Source organism: Oncorhynchus nerka, linkage group LG1 (assembly GCF_034236695.1).
Source record: "Oncorhynchus nerka isolate Pitt River linkage group LG1, Oner_Uvic_2.0, whole genome shotgun sequence".
Classification (NCBI taxonomy): domain Eukaryota; kingdom Metazoa; phylum Chordata; class Actinopteri; order Salmoniformes; family Salmonidae; genus Oncorhynchus; species Oncorhynchus nerka.
This window is the reverse complement of record NC_088396.1, coordinates 17,586,522-17,602,377: the sequence shown is the minus strand read 5'-3', so window position 1 is coordinate 17,602,377 and position 15,856 is coordinate 17,586,522. Positions and strand designations below refer to the sequence as shown.

At 41.6% G+C, this 15,856-nt stretch overlaps 1 protein-coding gene across 4 annotated transcripts in view; it reads left to right on the top strand.

Moving 5' to 3' along the window:
• Positions 1-15,856, top strand: part of mid1 (midline 1) — a 61,065-nt gene that overhangs the window by 31,673 nt on the left and 13,536 nt on the right. Inside the window, exons 1-3 of one of the 4 annotated variants that reach the window (XM_029631637.2) lie at positions 3,962-4,209; positions 12,782-13,503; positions 15,438-15,491. In XM_029631637.2, the coding sequence (XP_029487497.1) occupies positions 12,838-13,503; positions 15,438-15,491 (720 nt within the window). In that variant the 5' untranslated portion in view covers positions 3,962-4,209; positions 12,782-12,837. Of the gene's footprint in view, positions 1-3,961; positions 4,210-10,500; positions 10,599-12,781; positions 13,504-15,437; positions 15,492-15,856 lie in introns of those variants that run through there. The other 3 variants (XM_065010787.1, XM_065010849.1, XM_029631724.2) reach the window with 3 other exon arrangements.

The window sequence follows — 15,856 nt, the reverse complement described above, 5'->3', positions numbered from 1 at the left end:
ATACATGTAACGTTAGCTAGTGAGCCAGCCAACATACATTAACTAGCTAGGCAAACAATTAACCATAATCCCAACTCATGACATTACTACCCTGCATAAATCTAAAGGTAGCTAACCAACCAGGTTCAATGTTAGCTAGCTAAGAAATGTATTTTCTCCCATCTCCTTAGCTATCATCCACTGGTTTCAAAACTCGGTCCTCCAGAAAGTGGGGAGCAACACATAAGCAGTTTTAATAAGCGATACATCATTTTTTATATTTTTTAAAGATGCATTAGACAGGATTACCTAGACATACTGACCAGCTCAAATAGACAGAAGTGTGCCACATGGCAGACCAATCCAAACTCATCTCTCAGCATGTCCAGCCCACTCATTATCTCAGCCAATCATGGCTAGAGGGAAGGTTGCTGCCTTTTCTTTGGCTAAACCAATTAGGCTCGTAATTTAACAATTTGATTCATGTTTACAGATGGCAAATTCACATGTTCGAGAAGGCATTTCTGCCAAAAAACACATTTTGATAAAGAAAATAAGTTTACGTTCTAACAGGTCTCTTGTGAAGTAATGAGTCCCGACATAAGCCTAGTTTCCTGAAACAGGTCACATTTAATCCATTTTAGAATAAGGCTGTAGTGTAACAAAATGTGGAAAAAGTCAAGGGGTCTGAATACATTCCGAATGCACTTTATATATATTTAAATATCCATAATATCAAAGCTCACTGCATTAAATCCCACACAATTTAAACATTGAATCCAACACAATTTAAAAGCCAATTTCATAGGGAACATTACAAACTGGAATATATGTAGTAACTTTCTTTGAAGAGATGGTGATTGGGTCTAAATAGGCGTTTGGCGTTTAGTAGTCTAAATGTAGTGTACTTGTCTTTAACTGCCATGTCCCAAAAGTTAGACTCTTCCGACACACCAACACATTTTTCTCAGCTCCAGAAGCATCTGTGTGGAATAATGTGTGTGTGGTTATTCTTAGATATAGTATGTTCTCCAGACTGTTACAAAATGAATTGTTGATGTGTTGTACAATTTTTATTCTAGATAACATTTTCTTCTGAATAATGTGCCAAAAATGCATTAAACATACATATTTACATTTGTATAGTTAATTGATAGCTCTTCATTTGCATATTAGAAACAAATATTTAAGAAACATTTTAATACAAAAATGGATTATATTTAGTGACCTCTTACTCACATCACAATACACTTTTGCCAGCTAAGGGGGGGGGAGGGGTACCCGATTAGGGTGTGGTGCCTGGCCTTAAATCCATCTGGAAAGTAGAGGTCACTATTGATTGATAGTGGCAGTATTTATACACAGCTATTGGCCAGTGTCCAATACAATACAGTGAATAGACAGGGCTGGAATTGTGTCCTACCAGATGCATGATTTAAAAAGGCTTCTAAAGTCATTGTCATTTCCCCCAAAAAAAAAATGTCAGACTTGATTTGACCTAACAAAAAATGTCTCAACCCCTACAAAAAACAAGAACAATAATTAGAAATCCACATAACAATTCACATTTTCTGTTGCTGCAGTAATACTTTCCTGCTGTAGCAAACTGGCTCAAATTAAGGCAACTCTACAATATTGTTTTGTGGCAGCCCTCTGAGGGACTGATATGCCAATGTTGATTAGGATGAAGAAGGAACAATGGCAGCAATTGTATTTACTGTAGGCCATCAACGTCATACTGGAGCAGATTTCCATGACAGACGTTATGCAGTGTGCACTGGCCACTCATACACACTTCTCATCTCAGAGGATTCTGTTTTGATTAGTTGTCAAAATAAACTGTGCACACTACTGTGGTTTTGTACCACATTTTAAACCACAGTATTTCATCGCGGTAAGCCCAGTTGCTCTAGTGTAATTGGTTACTGAGCTATTGTTATTCATTGCTCAATCTTTGCTCAACCAAAGAAGAACTGGATGTCTCTTTCGGTGGTATGAAGTGAAAAAGGAAACATGAGCGTTCTCATGGCAGGCGTCCGGCTCTGGGTAATTACCAATCTAAATCGATTACTGCCTGAGTTCTCTAGCCAGCATGCTGTGCTGGACCCTTAGCACGGTAAACTAACACAGGGTTTATTATGAGATATCAATAGTCATAGTGATCCCATGAGGTCATTGATTAAAGGTCATTCCAGGTAGTGGAACATGTGAGCTGAGCTATAACCTTTAGCTATGGAGGTGTGATGGAAGCCAAGGTTTTGCATTGCTCAGATGTTATACGATGTGATGGCATCAACAGGCGGCTGCCAAACTTGCCTGGTAGCTGCAGACGTTAGGAGAGGAAGTTTTTTTTCCTCCCCACATGACCACAGAGCGGTGCAACTGGTGCCAACAAACTGAGACTATCAACACTGTCTCAGTCGACTGTTTCAACCACAAACACATTCCTCTATTTCCATGTTTTAATGTCCAGTGAAAAGTGTTTACCGGGCAAGATGGAGCGTGTGCTCGGTGCGAGAAACTTACACGGCGCTTGTCAAGTTTGATAGAAGTCAAGATATACATCCCGGTGTTCTGCTTTTTTGTCAGGTCAGCATTATGATCATGTTTCCAATGAGAATGCTGAAAAGATGCTGTTGTGACAATGAACACAGTTTTCATAAAGAAGCGAATGGGTAACAATATAGCCAATATGACTATGGAAATATTTTTTTCCACTGTGAGTGTTGCTGACCTGTTAGGTCAGTGGTCTAATTTGTGGAAGTATAATACAATCTGTAACGTAACAATATAATTTATATGGTAATTTGGGGTATTATAAACAGTAAAAAACTCTTTGGAGCGTATGATGACCTAGCTAGCAGGTAACTAGCTAACACCAGACACAGATGAAAGGGGAAACATATAAGTATCTTTGTCATTATATGAATAATGTACACTTTTAAATATATTTGCTGACAAGGCGGTACTTATTGAAATTAGGTAGGAGAATACCATGTTACCATTGGTGTACTAAAATGAGAGATAGGGTGAGGTCACCCTATTGGTTTAATAAACCCCGCCTCCTGAATCCAAGTGTTTGACATGTGGGAGGGAGCCAGTAACTTTATGATCAAACTATATCAATATAAAAGCAACAGTCATTTTCCATACTTTGGTCATCTTACTTTGATCCAATGTCATAAAAAAACATGATTTTGACTGTTCATGACCTTCAAACCTTAAATTGTTGAGCATTTTGCCCTATCGTCGCTACCAGTTCGGAAGCCTATTTTAAAGCTTCTAGAAGTGCAGGTGATATAAAACAACAAATATTAATCAATACAGTATACTGTAATGTGTAAACACTTTACCTAGCAGCCAACCTGCTTGCACCAATCCCCTGTAATTACAGTAAAATACTGTGAAATACAACCCCTCTCCCCTCAATAAATGTAGTTCATTCATCCATTCATTCATTCATTCCGATTACAGTATAATTTACTTTTTTTTTTTTTTTTTACAGTATAATACAGTCAATATTAACGTATTGTACTGTGTGTCATTACTCAGTACTTGCTTTGATACCATATTTACATTACAGTAGGTGTACAGTAGTATGAAATGCATCATTTTACAGTGCATGCATGGTGACGTCATTGACTGTTTTACTTGGCTATATGACTCTGGTCTGTGTTGAGTTTCCTGGGGACTGGTGTGAGAACCACCACCTCATATTGTTACAGATGTGTTTTTCATCAATTAGATCAACATTGGTATGTTGTGGCGCATTAAAAAAATCATTGTGATATACTGGATTAATAACTGGATTGTTATACCTGTTGTGATTGTCTTAACAGAGCGTTAGATGGCAACGCTTCTCAGCTCACAATCCCTGAACAGACACCCCCCCTCTCAGAGGTCCCTCCCCCTCTGTGTGATTGGTTAGGGCAACAGTTTGTAGCCCACAGGGGCCAGATACAGTACTCAGTAGAACAGAGAGAAAAGGAGGACAGCTTCAACCCTCCTGCCTCTTCTCAATAGGCTGAGAGGACAGGGTTATAGGACCAGAAACTTAAATCAGAGCCAATATACTGGTACTGGAGGTAAACGCTTAAGCGTAGGGGTGAGCTAGTTTGTCCAGATTGCTACAGTGGATTGGCTTAGTACAGTATTACCAGACTTGTCAACTGTGAGACCTCTTTTCTTTTCCCCCTGTTTGTGGATGATGGAACTTTAGCCATGTGGCAGGTAAAAAAGAGGTTACTGCTTACTTTGGGGTTGCTTATTTTCCTTTAAGCGAGTGGTTTCTCTCTCTCTGTGTGTGTGTGTGTGTGTGTGTGTGTGTGTGTGTGTGTGTGTGTGTGTGTGTGCGTGTGCGTGTGCGTGTGCCTCTGCAGTAAGTGCTTGATATCAGTGTGTCGACAGAACAAGTTTCTGAGTCTCGAGGCAGGGTACAGCTCAAAAGCTGATGTCACTGCTGCATTGCACTCAGAAATGCCATTATGTTTGACGACAGATGAGTTATCAAAGTGACGTTACAGAGTGTAGGATAACACAGCGGTGGAGAGGCCATGTGAAAGGAAACAATACAACAACACATCAATGGTGTGATTATGTGCGATGGGTCGTCTGTAATCAGCTTTCTTTGGATGTCACCTCATTTTTGTGATTAGAAAAGCCGGTATGCCAATTTCAGTGCTGACATCATGCCAAGGCTTACACATTGATCGTCATGAAAACGTCATTTATGAGACAGGTGCAAGAAGTAATCCATCTTTATTTGAATGGAGCAGGCTGTTTGCAGAATGCAGTTGAGATACCAGCCTTTGTTGTTGATTCAGCTTGTAGAATGTGACGAGTTCAGAATGTTGGTTTCTCACAAATGTCAATTAAAGCTGTTTTTGTTGAGTGAAGCTGCTATTTTCAACAGTGTATTGCCAATAAAGACCTTGCGTTTGTTACACAGTCTGAGGGTTATATTAGTGCTACCAGGGGATTGAAAATACGTCCTTATGAATACAAAACACATCTCCTGATGCCCCAGCAAATGTAATACACCTCAGATAAGATAAGATAAACACAAGTGAAAGATAGCAGTGTTCCGCGATCTGGGTTACCTCTTTAACTCTCAAGCATTATGTGTAATATTGTGTCAGGAGCTTGCCTGTAGTTTTACAACAGAGCTTATCTCTGGGCAAGTCATCCTTACGAACGTCTTATTTTCTAAGTGTAAAATTTAGACTTTGCTGTTGGAGCCTGGGGTTTTCCTTATTAATTAGTAAGTCATTGTTTCCCACTAGAGCTGAAGAATGCCTGACTTTCTCTGTAGTCGCTCTTTGATCACTTGTGTGGTGAATAATGTATCACCATGGAAACCTTGTGGGCTGGCCACTAGAGGTATCATGGAATGTGTCAGTCAGTGAATCATTTGTTGAGATTCAGTCTTTGGAATGTAGGTGTTGAAATAGGTAAAGAAGCAACGGTACAGTCGGGATAGTGTGTTTGTTTGGGAGTCTACAACAGTAACTTTTTGTTTGCCGCTACTACAGAAAGTATTTCAGAAGTCTGTGTATGCAAAGTTCGTAACCTATCATCAGCATGACCAAATATTCAATTATGTCAGGGATCGTCAGTTTTTATGTCAGCCACAAGTTGTCCCCCTTTCACCTGTTTTTCAGTGGGTTGAGTTGTCCATCAATTTCCATGTGGTGATCTGAAATCACAATGCAGCAATGTAAAACAGTATATTTCATAAGAATGAAAATATATCTCTTGAAGTTAACCCATACATTTTCGAGTAATTTCAATGGCGCATAATCTTCTTAAGATATTCATAAACCCTCAATTTAATCCACTGAGTTATTTGTACAGTATTTGGGGACCAAGGGACGAAAGATGTTTAGATTGATCATGTTTTAATTAAAACGACTGGAATTTGAGATTAGTGTAATCCAACTGCGACCAATTCTGTTATCATGACATCTATGCTGGTCTAGGGCTTTGCTGGGAAAGCAACAGTCTTAGGGGGATTCAGTGAAAGTTCATGTGGTTATGGAAAGAAAACAAAATTTTCCTGCTGATGCCACCTGCCAAGCAGCAGGGAGGAAATGGGAGAGTTTGGCTGTTCTGATTACTGACCAGGATGACCTACAGAAAGACCGGCCCTGCCAACAGCTGGCCTAGTTATCAAGACCCTCTGTTCTAAAGCTCTTTGACTGCTTCGCTGGCTAAAGGCTAACTGGCAATGTATCAATCCAACTAGTGGCCTCCGTTTCCAGTTTCTTATCGTTGATCAAATCAGCATTGGACTCTCAGCTGCAAAAAAACTACTTTGTAGTGTATTTTTTTTAGATGGTTGCATTTCATGACTGTATTATTGTCTGTTCACATGTACACCCCTTACTCTAGGCTATTGTTTGTTGGCACACATCTGTGATCAATATCCCTCAACAGGACATCAACTTAACAAATGAAACACCTACTGTACTGTCAAAATCAATATAGCAAGTCCTGCAGGCTCTAGTTGTATCTAATCTTGATTATTGTCCAGTCATATGGTCAAGTGCTGCAAAGGAAGACCTAGTTAAGCTGCAGCTGGCCCAGAACAGAGCGGCATATCTTGCACTTTATTATAATCAAAGGGATAATATTATGCATGGAACTCCCATCTTATATAGTGCAAGTGAACAGCAAACCTGGTTTAAAAAAAAGCAAATAAAGCAACACCTCACGGCACAACGCCTCTCCCCCATGTGACCTACTTGTTGTGTGTATGTAATGACATGTACTGTATATGTAACTGATAGATGCACACACACTACATGTTCATGTTTTTAAATGTATGTCAATTCGAGTCTTTTGTCTATAATGTATTTTCCGTTATGTGTCGGATCCCAGTAAGACTAGCTGTCGCCATTGGCGTCGGCTAATGGGAATCCTAATAAATCAAAATATGAAATATACTGAAATGATTGTTGAAATGTACAACAGGTCACATGCTCTCATTATAATTCCATACATGCAGTACAAATCCATAGTCAATTGGTTGTGCATTAGCTTCGCCTCAATAGTAGAAACGCAGTATAATGCAAATCCCTGAATAAAGCTGGTTTGCCTTTTCAACATAATCATATTTGACAGGTGGAGGGGCCCTTGAAGTAAAACAAATGTTGATTTCTATCGTCCACTTAGATAACACAGCACACCACTGTGCTTCCTGGTTTGTTTTCTAATATATGAAAGCAGTAAATGCCCATGTTTTTGGTGAATGTGGGTCAGGATGAGGCCCCTGCTGATAATCAGAGTGATGTGTACGGGTGCAGATTTGGGAGATTAGAGGTTTTGTCTAATCATCTGCCTCTCGCCACAGCTGCAAATCACTTTAGGCAGACAGAGTGGACCGTTGGGCCGCTCCATTGAGCCGGCTGCTTTTGAGTGCAACACCAGGCCACACATTGGTCACAGATATGCTGTGAAGACAGGATTACAGATAATGATGTTAGGTATCTGCCCCAGGAAAAAAAGGGAAAAGAGCAAGTTTCTCTCTCTCTCTCTCTCTCTCTAATAATAAATATATGGATTGCGGCCATCATTAGAGATGATAAAAGAGTCTGGCATAGCCAATTAAAAAGGGGCTTGAATCGGAGAAAAAAAAATCGGCACAAAAATGAGAGCACATATCTTGTTTCTTTTTAAATGTAACCTTTATTTAACTAGGCAAGTCAGTTAAGAACAAATTCTTATTTACAATGACGGCCTACCCCGGCCAAACCCGGATGACGCTGGGCCAATTGTGCGCCGGCCTATGGGACTCCCAATCACGGCCGGATGTGATACAGCCTGGAATCGAACTAGGGTGTCTGTATTGATGCCTCAAGCACTGAGATGCAATGCCTTAGACAGTGGCGCTACGCGGGAGCCCAAAAGGTAATAATTGTCCAAGGATGACTCTAGTTTAAATAACATTTCAATTGAGTTATTAGGCCTAATATCCAAATTCAGAGTTTCCCTGAAGTGCCATATTGCTTAGTACTAATGCTTGATACAAGAGGCAAGCACCTATCCCACACTGGGAAACTGTCAGTGACCACGTGCAGTGACGCCTATCCCTGTTTATTGTTCCACTGCTCTTTCAGTTCTGCAGAGATACCACCCTGCATGTCTGGGCCCTGGGAATAAACTATTTACAGTTAACTCTGTGAGTAAGCGATTTATCAAGTTTTCCTGCACTTAATCTGACCCTGCTGGCTCTACATGTTGGGGATTTACAACCTTTACGACGAGAGCTTTGTGGGGCTCTTTAGGCTGGTGGTGTCTAGATGTGGCTACACATTAGGCGGTGTTAGTTGGCTTTTTGTGTGGTGTTTCTCCCTCTCTCAGGCCACGCTGATGCACAGTCCTACTGGCTATCGATGGTGGGTTCAGTGCCAACCAATGACTGTAGGTGCCAACCCCGGTTGGCTGTAGAGACCGTCCCAGCCCCATCGTAAAGGTCACATTTCATATGGGCCTTTTTCCAAAGCTGGCAGTGGACAGACAGGCGACTGGCTTCAAGGCAATTGATCATTCATCTCCACCCACGCATTATCAATCAATGTTTTGTCAATGGGAAAAAGGTTAATGCAACATGATCTTTGTGTATGACTAGAATACTGACGCATAGTAAAGTTTTATTTCCTATAGACAGTGTTTTAACAATGCCATTAATTAATCTTGTATTCTGCATGAATGTGTTGCATATGAGTGGCAATGTTCTTTGAGTACTTTGTGTAGAATTGTTTTAAATACAAATAGCAGGCGTGTGTAAGGCTACTATGGGTGTGGAAATGAACTGTGGGCATGGGTTTTTCATTAGGAACCTCTGGGTCCTGAGTGTGTTTTGATGAACCCCACTCTCCCCCCACTGAGAATCACTCACACTGAGTCACTGACTTTACAGTACAGAAGACTGCAGCAGTACAGCAGGCATTCCTGCCCAGCTGGAGGCTTCACATGAAGTCAGTCAGGGGAATGCCATTCACGTTCCCATGCCATCTCCAACACCATGTGTCTCTCACTTTCATACCCACCCCTTTGTGTTCACCAAGGCATGTCTATGATGTCTACAGTATGGATCTGTCTGTCAGAGAGGGGATTCTATCTCAATGTCATTTTGAATGATAGGAGAATTCAAAATGGACCGGAGGGAGGGAGGGACATGAAGAGCAAATGGTAGAAGGTTAAAGGTTACAAACCGTTACCTACAAGTGAACACAGGTCGTATCATGAAGAGACACATGTCTACAGATTGCACTGCTCTTGAGGAGAGGGCTAGAAATGGAATGGTTTCATTTTGAAACTGAATGTGGAGCTTTTGTGGTCTAATAATGATTTTGTGAAGCTTTGTAGGCTTACTGCCTCAACTCAGTGAGAGACAGGGATGGTCTGTATAGAGGCAGACAGATGTAATCTGTGCCGTCTAGGTCAACTTGCTGTTTGGGAGCACAGGGAATCAGAGATCCCTGCCTGCCCTCCCTGTGTTTCGAATGAATCCTGCTGCCAGCAAGGCTCCCATCCCAACCCATCCCCTGTGTGTGTGCACATTCCTGCGTGCCTGTGTACAGATGTAGGATCTTAATTTGACCAGTCTTTCATTGCTGAAAATGTTCCTGCTCAGCAGGAAATGCTAACTTGTAATGTATGTTGAGTTTTAAAATGGCTTCTAAAGTTTGTCATTTCCACTTAGACTTGATTTGCCCAAACGAAAGTATATCAACGCCTACAAAAATGTAGATTCATTATAATTCACATAATACTTCACATTTCCTGTTGCTGCAGAATTTTTTTTCTTCTGTAGCAAACTGGCTCATATTAAAATCCTACATCTGTATATGTGTGCTTGTGTGTTGTCAGGCTTTCTCTTTTTTTAATCCCTGGTGACAGAGCCAAGAAAAGTTCCGCCACACAGGGCAGCATTGTGCCGCTGGAGAGGCAGAGGTGACGGTCACAGAGGAAAACGGATCCTGACGCTGTCCTCTCTCTCCTCTCTGGATCAGAGCTCAGTGGGCAGGGCTCAGAGCACAGAGGACACTGACCTGTCTGTCCTGTGTGAGGGCCAAAGCTATACTGACAAGACCAACCAGGGTCCTATGGAGCTCTGTCCCTGCTTCTATCCAGCCTCTCGCTCTTTCTCTTTTTTCTCTCTCTCTCTCTCTCTCTCTCTCTCTCTCTCTCTCTCTCTCTCTGTCTCTCTGTCTCTCTCTCTCTCTCTCTCTCTCTCTCTCTCTCTCTCTCTCTTGTTCTCTCTCTGCCAATACTTCCAGTGAGTAATTGAGTGCTGGCCGGCTCTCCTACTGTAGGTGGAGCTGGCTTTCCTGGAATTGTGGGGCAGCTCTTCCTGTTGTGCTTGCTACTTGCTACCTCTTGCTCTCCGTCTCCTGGTTCCTGGTTAATGACAGCCCTGCTCCGCTACCGCAGGATTACTGCCTTATGAAGACTTGTTCCATCTGGATGCTGGCCTCTCTTCTGTTACTGCACACTGCCACCGCCTCTTTCGGGGGGGTTATTTTGTTGTTGTTTAATATACTTTCATGATTTGGGTCAGAAGTTCCCCCTCAACTGAAATGTCTCTGCAGTGCAAAGCGGGGCAAAATCCATCGGTGGGTAAAGTAAACTGCTTATGAATGGGAAAGCTTTCAGGGGAGTGCGTAAGGTGCAGTTGCTGTGAAGCACTTTGTTCTGGCTCTCTGCCACAGTATACTTCTACAGGGTTTTTGTGTAACTCTAGGGCTTTTAGTGGCTGTTTGTATGATGACATCAAGGCTGAGACGTTTTCATTTGTGTACAGTATTTGTATTGTTCATGTATTGTTCATGCAAAGCTCTTAGATCTTTTTGCATATTTATGAACTATTATTTGGCTTCATTGCATGGAGACTAAATCATTTACAGGGCATGTTCGGTCACACATTTCAGGATTTTTTTGTACTGTTACTGTACAAAAATATATATATTCTGACCGATGTGTCATATGAGTTGTGTTTGACTTGTGGTATACTTGTCAAACACATTACAGGAGACAAACATGTCAAGACGATGATCATCTGTGGATTTAGTAGCCACTCTACTTCAACAACAACTATTCTTACACTACAGTAGACATGAGCACCAATATACTTTCTATCAGCAAGTATTGTTGAGATTTTGTCATTCACTTTTCACCAGATGAATTTACTCCAGTGTGCAAAATATCTAAACTTGGTGTCATGTGCACTGTGCATGAAAAATAGATTATTTAAAATTACATTTAAAATAGATGATTTGAAGTGTCTTGGGTGTTCAAGGTCAAGATGCTAAGATTAGACTACATTTTTAATGGAGGAAACCATAAACTATCATAATATTTCTAACTGTTTCTGAAGAATGCTATTCAGTAGCCTATACTGTATGTTTCCTTACCGCTAACAAACTATTGTTATATTTCTACTCTCTGAGCATCACTTTGAACATTGGATACACAAACTCCACCCCCCCCCCCCCCCCCTACTCATTTAGCCAGCAAGCTTGTCTCGTCAACTTGGATAACAGAGAGAACTTTGTTACTCCAAAGAAATCACATTCAGAAATCTGCATTAAACTCCATGTCTGCGCAAACCAACAATAGTAGCACAACAAAGCCCCACAGATGCATTCATATTGTCTGCATCACAGACATGGGAGACAAGTGCAACAGACAATTGTCTCTTGTGTCATACAGTAGCTTAGCTGAGTGCCTCTGCGGATTTGACTAGAATAGGAGGGGGAACAAACCCGGGCCTGTAGCTCTGGGGCCTGGGGTAATTGCTGCATCCTCACAGCTTCAAAGACAACTTGTGCCCGGCTGGCCTGATAATGAGCTTTTGCGTTCTTTCACACGTAATTAGTGGAGGTAGAGAGTTTACACAGGGAGACGTGGTGGTCAGAGTGTCTACTCGCAGCTGGGGTGTCTGACTGGCCTGTAACAAAGGCTCTGTGTCCATCAGTCCAGTCACAGTGTGGAGCTCCAGCTGTGAACAGGCAGGGCCAGGGACTTCTGCTTCACTGAGCTGTCTGGCCTCACTGTCCTGCACTGCCCTGGGCTAGCTAGCCAGACCAAGCCTTTCAGTATACATGGCTATTCTTGTATGCACTGTATGTCTACTTGAGTCATTTTCGTGTTTCTGAAGTTATATCATCAAAACAGCTCAAAACGCTTACATAAAATATTCACTGTTTGTTTGTTTGTTTGTTTTGTTTGTTTTTCCCAACTACAGTCTTCAGTTGTTTGGTTGTTGCATCACAGGGAATAAGGACATATGTGCCTCCCTATAAAATATGTATGTATTAGTTCAGGGGAAATTAAGATCAACATGGATTGCTTAACTTTTTTACGAACATCACTTTCATTTCTATGGCGCTTGAATCATTTATATTTGTCTGAAGGGTTTAGAACATGCCAAAACTCAGTTAGAAGAGTCTTCATTTCTCATTTCCTCATTTCATTCAATACCCCTGATAAAGATACCACAGATGTGTTATCCAGTACCTGCTATTTATTCCTCTAGTACATCAAGTAATCTCCAGTTTTCTTAAATTAGGAATGTGGAAAGACCACTCATTAATTTATATTCTGGGAAGGTTGACAACCCTCTATAGCTCAACCCTTTTCGAACCCTTCACTTCTCTGTCTCTCTCTCTTTCTCCTCTTCCTCTCTCCTTTCTCTCTCTTTCTCCTCTTCCTCTCTCCTCTCTCTCTCTCTCTCTCTCTCTCTCTCTCTCTCTCTCCCTCCCATTCTCTAATTATGTACTACATGTCATCCCTACAGATAGCTGATCAGCTTCCTTGGATTTTGCTGACGACACCGCTTTGTTGTGCGTGAAGATGGAAACACTGGAGTCGGAGCTGACCTGCCCAATCTGTCTGGAGCTCTTTGAGGACCCACTGCTCTTGCCCTGCGCTCACAGCCTGTGTTTCAACTGTGCCCACCGCATCCTAGTCTCCCACTGCACCCCCAACGAGCCTGTGCAGTCCATCAGCGCCTTCCAGTGCCCAACCTGTCGCTATGTCATCACCCTCAGCCAGAGGGGCCTAGAAGGACTGAAGCGTAACGTCACTCTGCAGAACATCATTGACCGCTTTCAGAAGGCTTCCGTGAGCGGGCCCAACTCCCCCAGTGAGACTCGCCGCGAGCGGGCCGCCCTAGACAGCACGGCCATGACCTCCCCCAGCGAGAGGGTGCAGTGTCAGTTCTGTGAGCAGGACCCTCCCCAAGACGCCGTCAAGACCTGTGTCACCTGTGAGGTGTCCTACTGCGATGAATGCCTGAAGGCCACCCACCCCAATAAGAAGCCATTCACTGGCCACCGTCTGATCGAGCCCATGCCGGACTGCCACCTCAGGGGACTCATGTGTCTGGAGCACGAGGACGAGAAGGTGAACATGTACTGTGTCACAGATGAACAGTTGATCTGTGCCTTGTGCAAACTGGTCGGTCGGCATCGGGACCACCAAGTAGCAGCACTCAGCGACCGCTACGAGAAACTGAAGGTAAGAGATGCTACTGTACAATACTGTGCACAGCTTCAGGAATGTCTGGGGAGCATCTGGGGAGTTAATGACTGAGTGTGAAGAGCTCATTGTGTACACATGGTGAGATTAACAATCATATTTGATGAAAATCAAGTTTGAATTTGTAAGTATACTAGATCAACAAGATTGTGCCTGAATTGAGTGACACAAATATTGATCAAATTCAATATTTGACCATTCACTTTTTGTTTTGTGGAGATTCACCACACATTTTTCAGAGATCAGTTCATTTTTTCATGACTTACTACCTTACTATCAGCAGCTTTTCAAAAACACTAAAACGATGTGATTGTTATACAGTGTGTTGTTTCCAGAATGTAATATTTTATTTGTGGCCGTATCATACAAATCTGTGACCTACTGCAGTTTGAGAAAAAAAACACATTGTTCAACATGTCATAGAGACATCGTGATGATGGAATTGTAAAATTATATTGGAGATTCACATTAAACTTGAGTCATTAACATTATACATATTATCCAATATTTCAATAAATAGTCCTTCCCCCAATGATATCCTCTTTTTTTTATCATACTAGATATGTTTCCCCAGACTAAGTCTAATGGGTGAATAAGGAGTCATTGCTGGTGGTAACAGTGCAGTACAAGAGCACAATACACAATCAGGCAACCTCACTATTATATGATATGTATTATATATCTACAGATGTCTGGGCTCTTGATGTACGAAACCTTAAAAGAAAGTATTACAGAAATGGCTAATGGAAATCCCCATTCAGTCAGATTCCCCAATAGTACAACAGCATTCAACTAATGTGATTTCTGTTCATATTTCAAAGAGCTTTGGGAACAAGGAGTGATCACACACCATGACACTCTTTCTTCGACGGGCTTAAATGTAACATTTGCCACGTAATTCCAACCAATAAAAAATATTGCTTCCAGGGTTTCAGGTTAAGTGGAGCTAACCACTTTCCCTCCATGGTGCCATATTAATAAGGTGTCATGAGAGAGACTTTGTTAGCTGGAACACACAAAAAAAAGGTGGCCACGCATTCCTTCCACTTTAGACTTGAATGAGCCCCTGTCAGAGCACTGAGATTTGGGCTTTGTGGGTTAGTATTTTGCCAACACACGCCGTGGGACACGATCATGGCTCCAGAAACCTCATGGGAGCAATGAATGCTTTATTACCAGGCAGAATCATGCAGCTGTGTGTTATAGTTAGCCTTTCATATGTGAATTGACCCTCACATTTGACAAGTTCTATCAAGTGATGCAGCAAGCAGGGCTGTGATGTTATCAGACCTACACCTTTTACATTCTATATTGATCAACATGTAAACTGTTGAAATGTCTTCTCGGTAAAGTTGTTATTTTAGTATTTGCAATTCATCAAGTGGACGATAAAACTTTTTTTGTAGTTAACATTTTTTACCGTCTTTTGTTTGTACAGTACAGTAGACATAGCCTATCTATTGTCATTTTATCACAGGCTATTGATGGCGTATACATTTAAAAAATATATATTTGCATAAAGCAGTGTTTAGTTATTGCCTTTAGTAAATAAGAAGTCAGTGTAACAGTGTAGCAACTGAGGTGTCAAGTCTAGCGAAAAGGATTCTAGGGATCACATGGCTTCCACTGCACGGCTCTGAAAGACCACAGGGCTTTTCACACACATATAAATATATAACACTACTTGAGCATGAATCATAAAAAGGGGGTTTTGCATTACATGATACACACAAACTATTTTTGCTTGTCCTTTCATCAACAACAAAGAGAATGCCAATGGCGAATGTCAAGCTTGGTCCCAGACTCCCAGTGAAACTGAGATGCGGTAATCTTAGATTGCAGTATAGCGATTGAGGTCAGAGCATCAGCCTTAACCAGTTTCTCCTTTGTTTGATCATGCTGTCATTGTGCAGAGAACTCCAGACTGCTATCTCAGTGAGAGGAGCGAACAGGAGGAAACAGACCAGGTGATATATACGGTATCTAAAGTATTACTTCGACTCTACATTCAGGGACAGGTCTACTAAGACTTTATAGCTGCTATTTTCAATGGGGAATAAAACCTACAGACTAGAGTATCAAATATGATGCAATATACAGTAGAAATTATATTAAGGTCAAATCTAGATCATTTCCGGGGGTCTCTTATTCCCCTCTGAAAATATCAGGAGCATATTTTGCACATGTGCAAATGCTCGGTAAACCTGACCTTTAGAATATAGTCCACATTTGATTGTGGATGGCTTCATGGCCTCTATGCGAGATCTGCATAGTTTATGTAATGAGTAGTGACATATCTATACATACAGTATATAGATATGCACCATGGAAC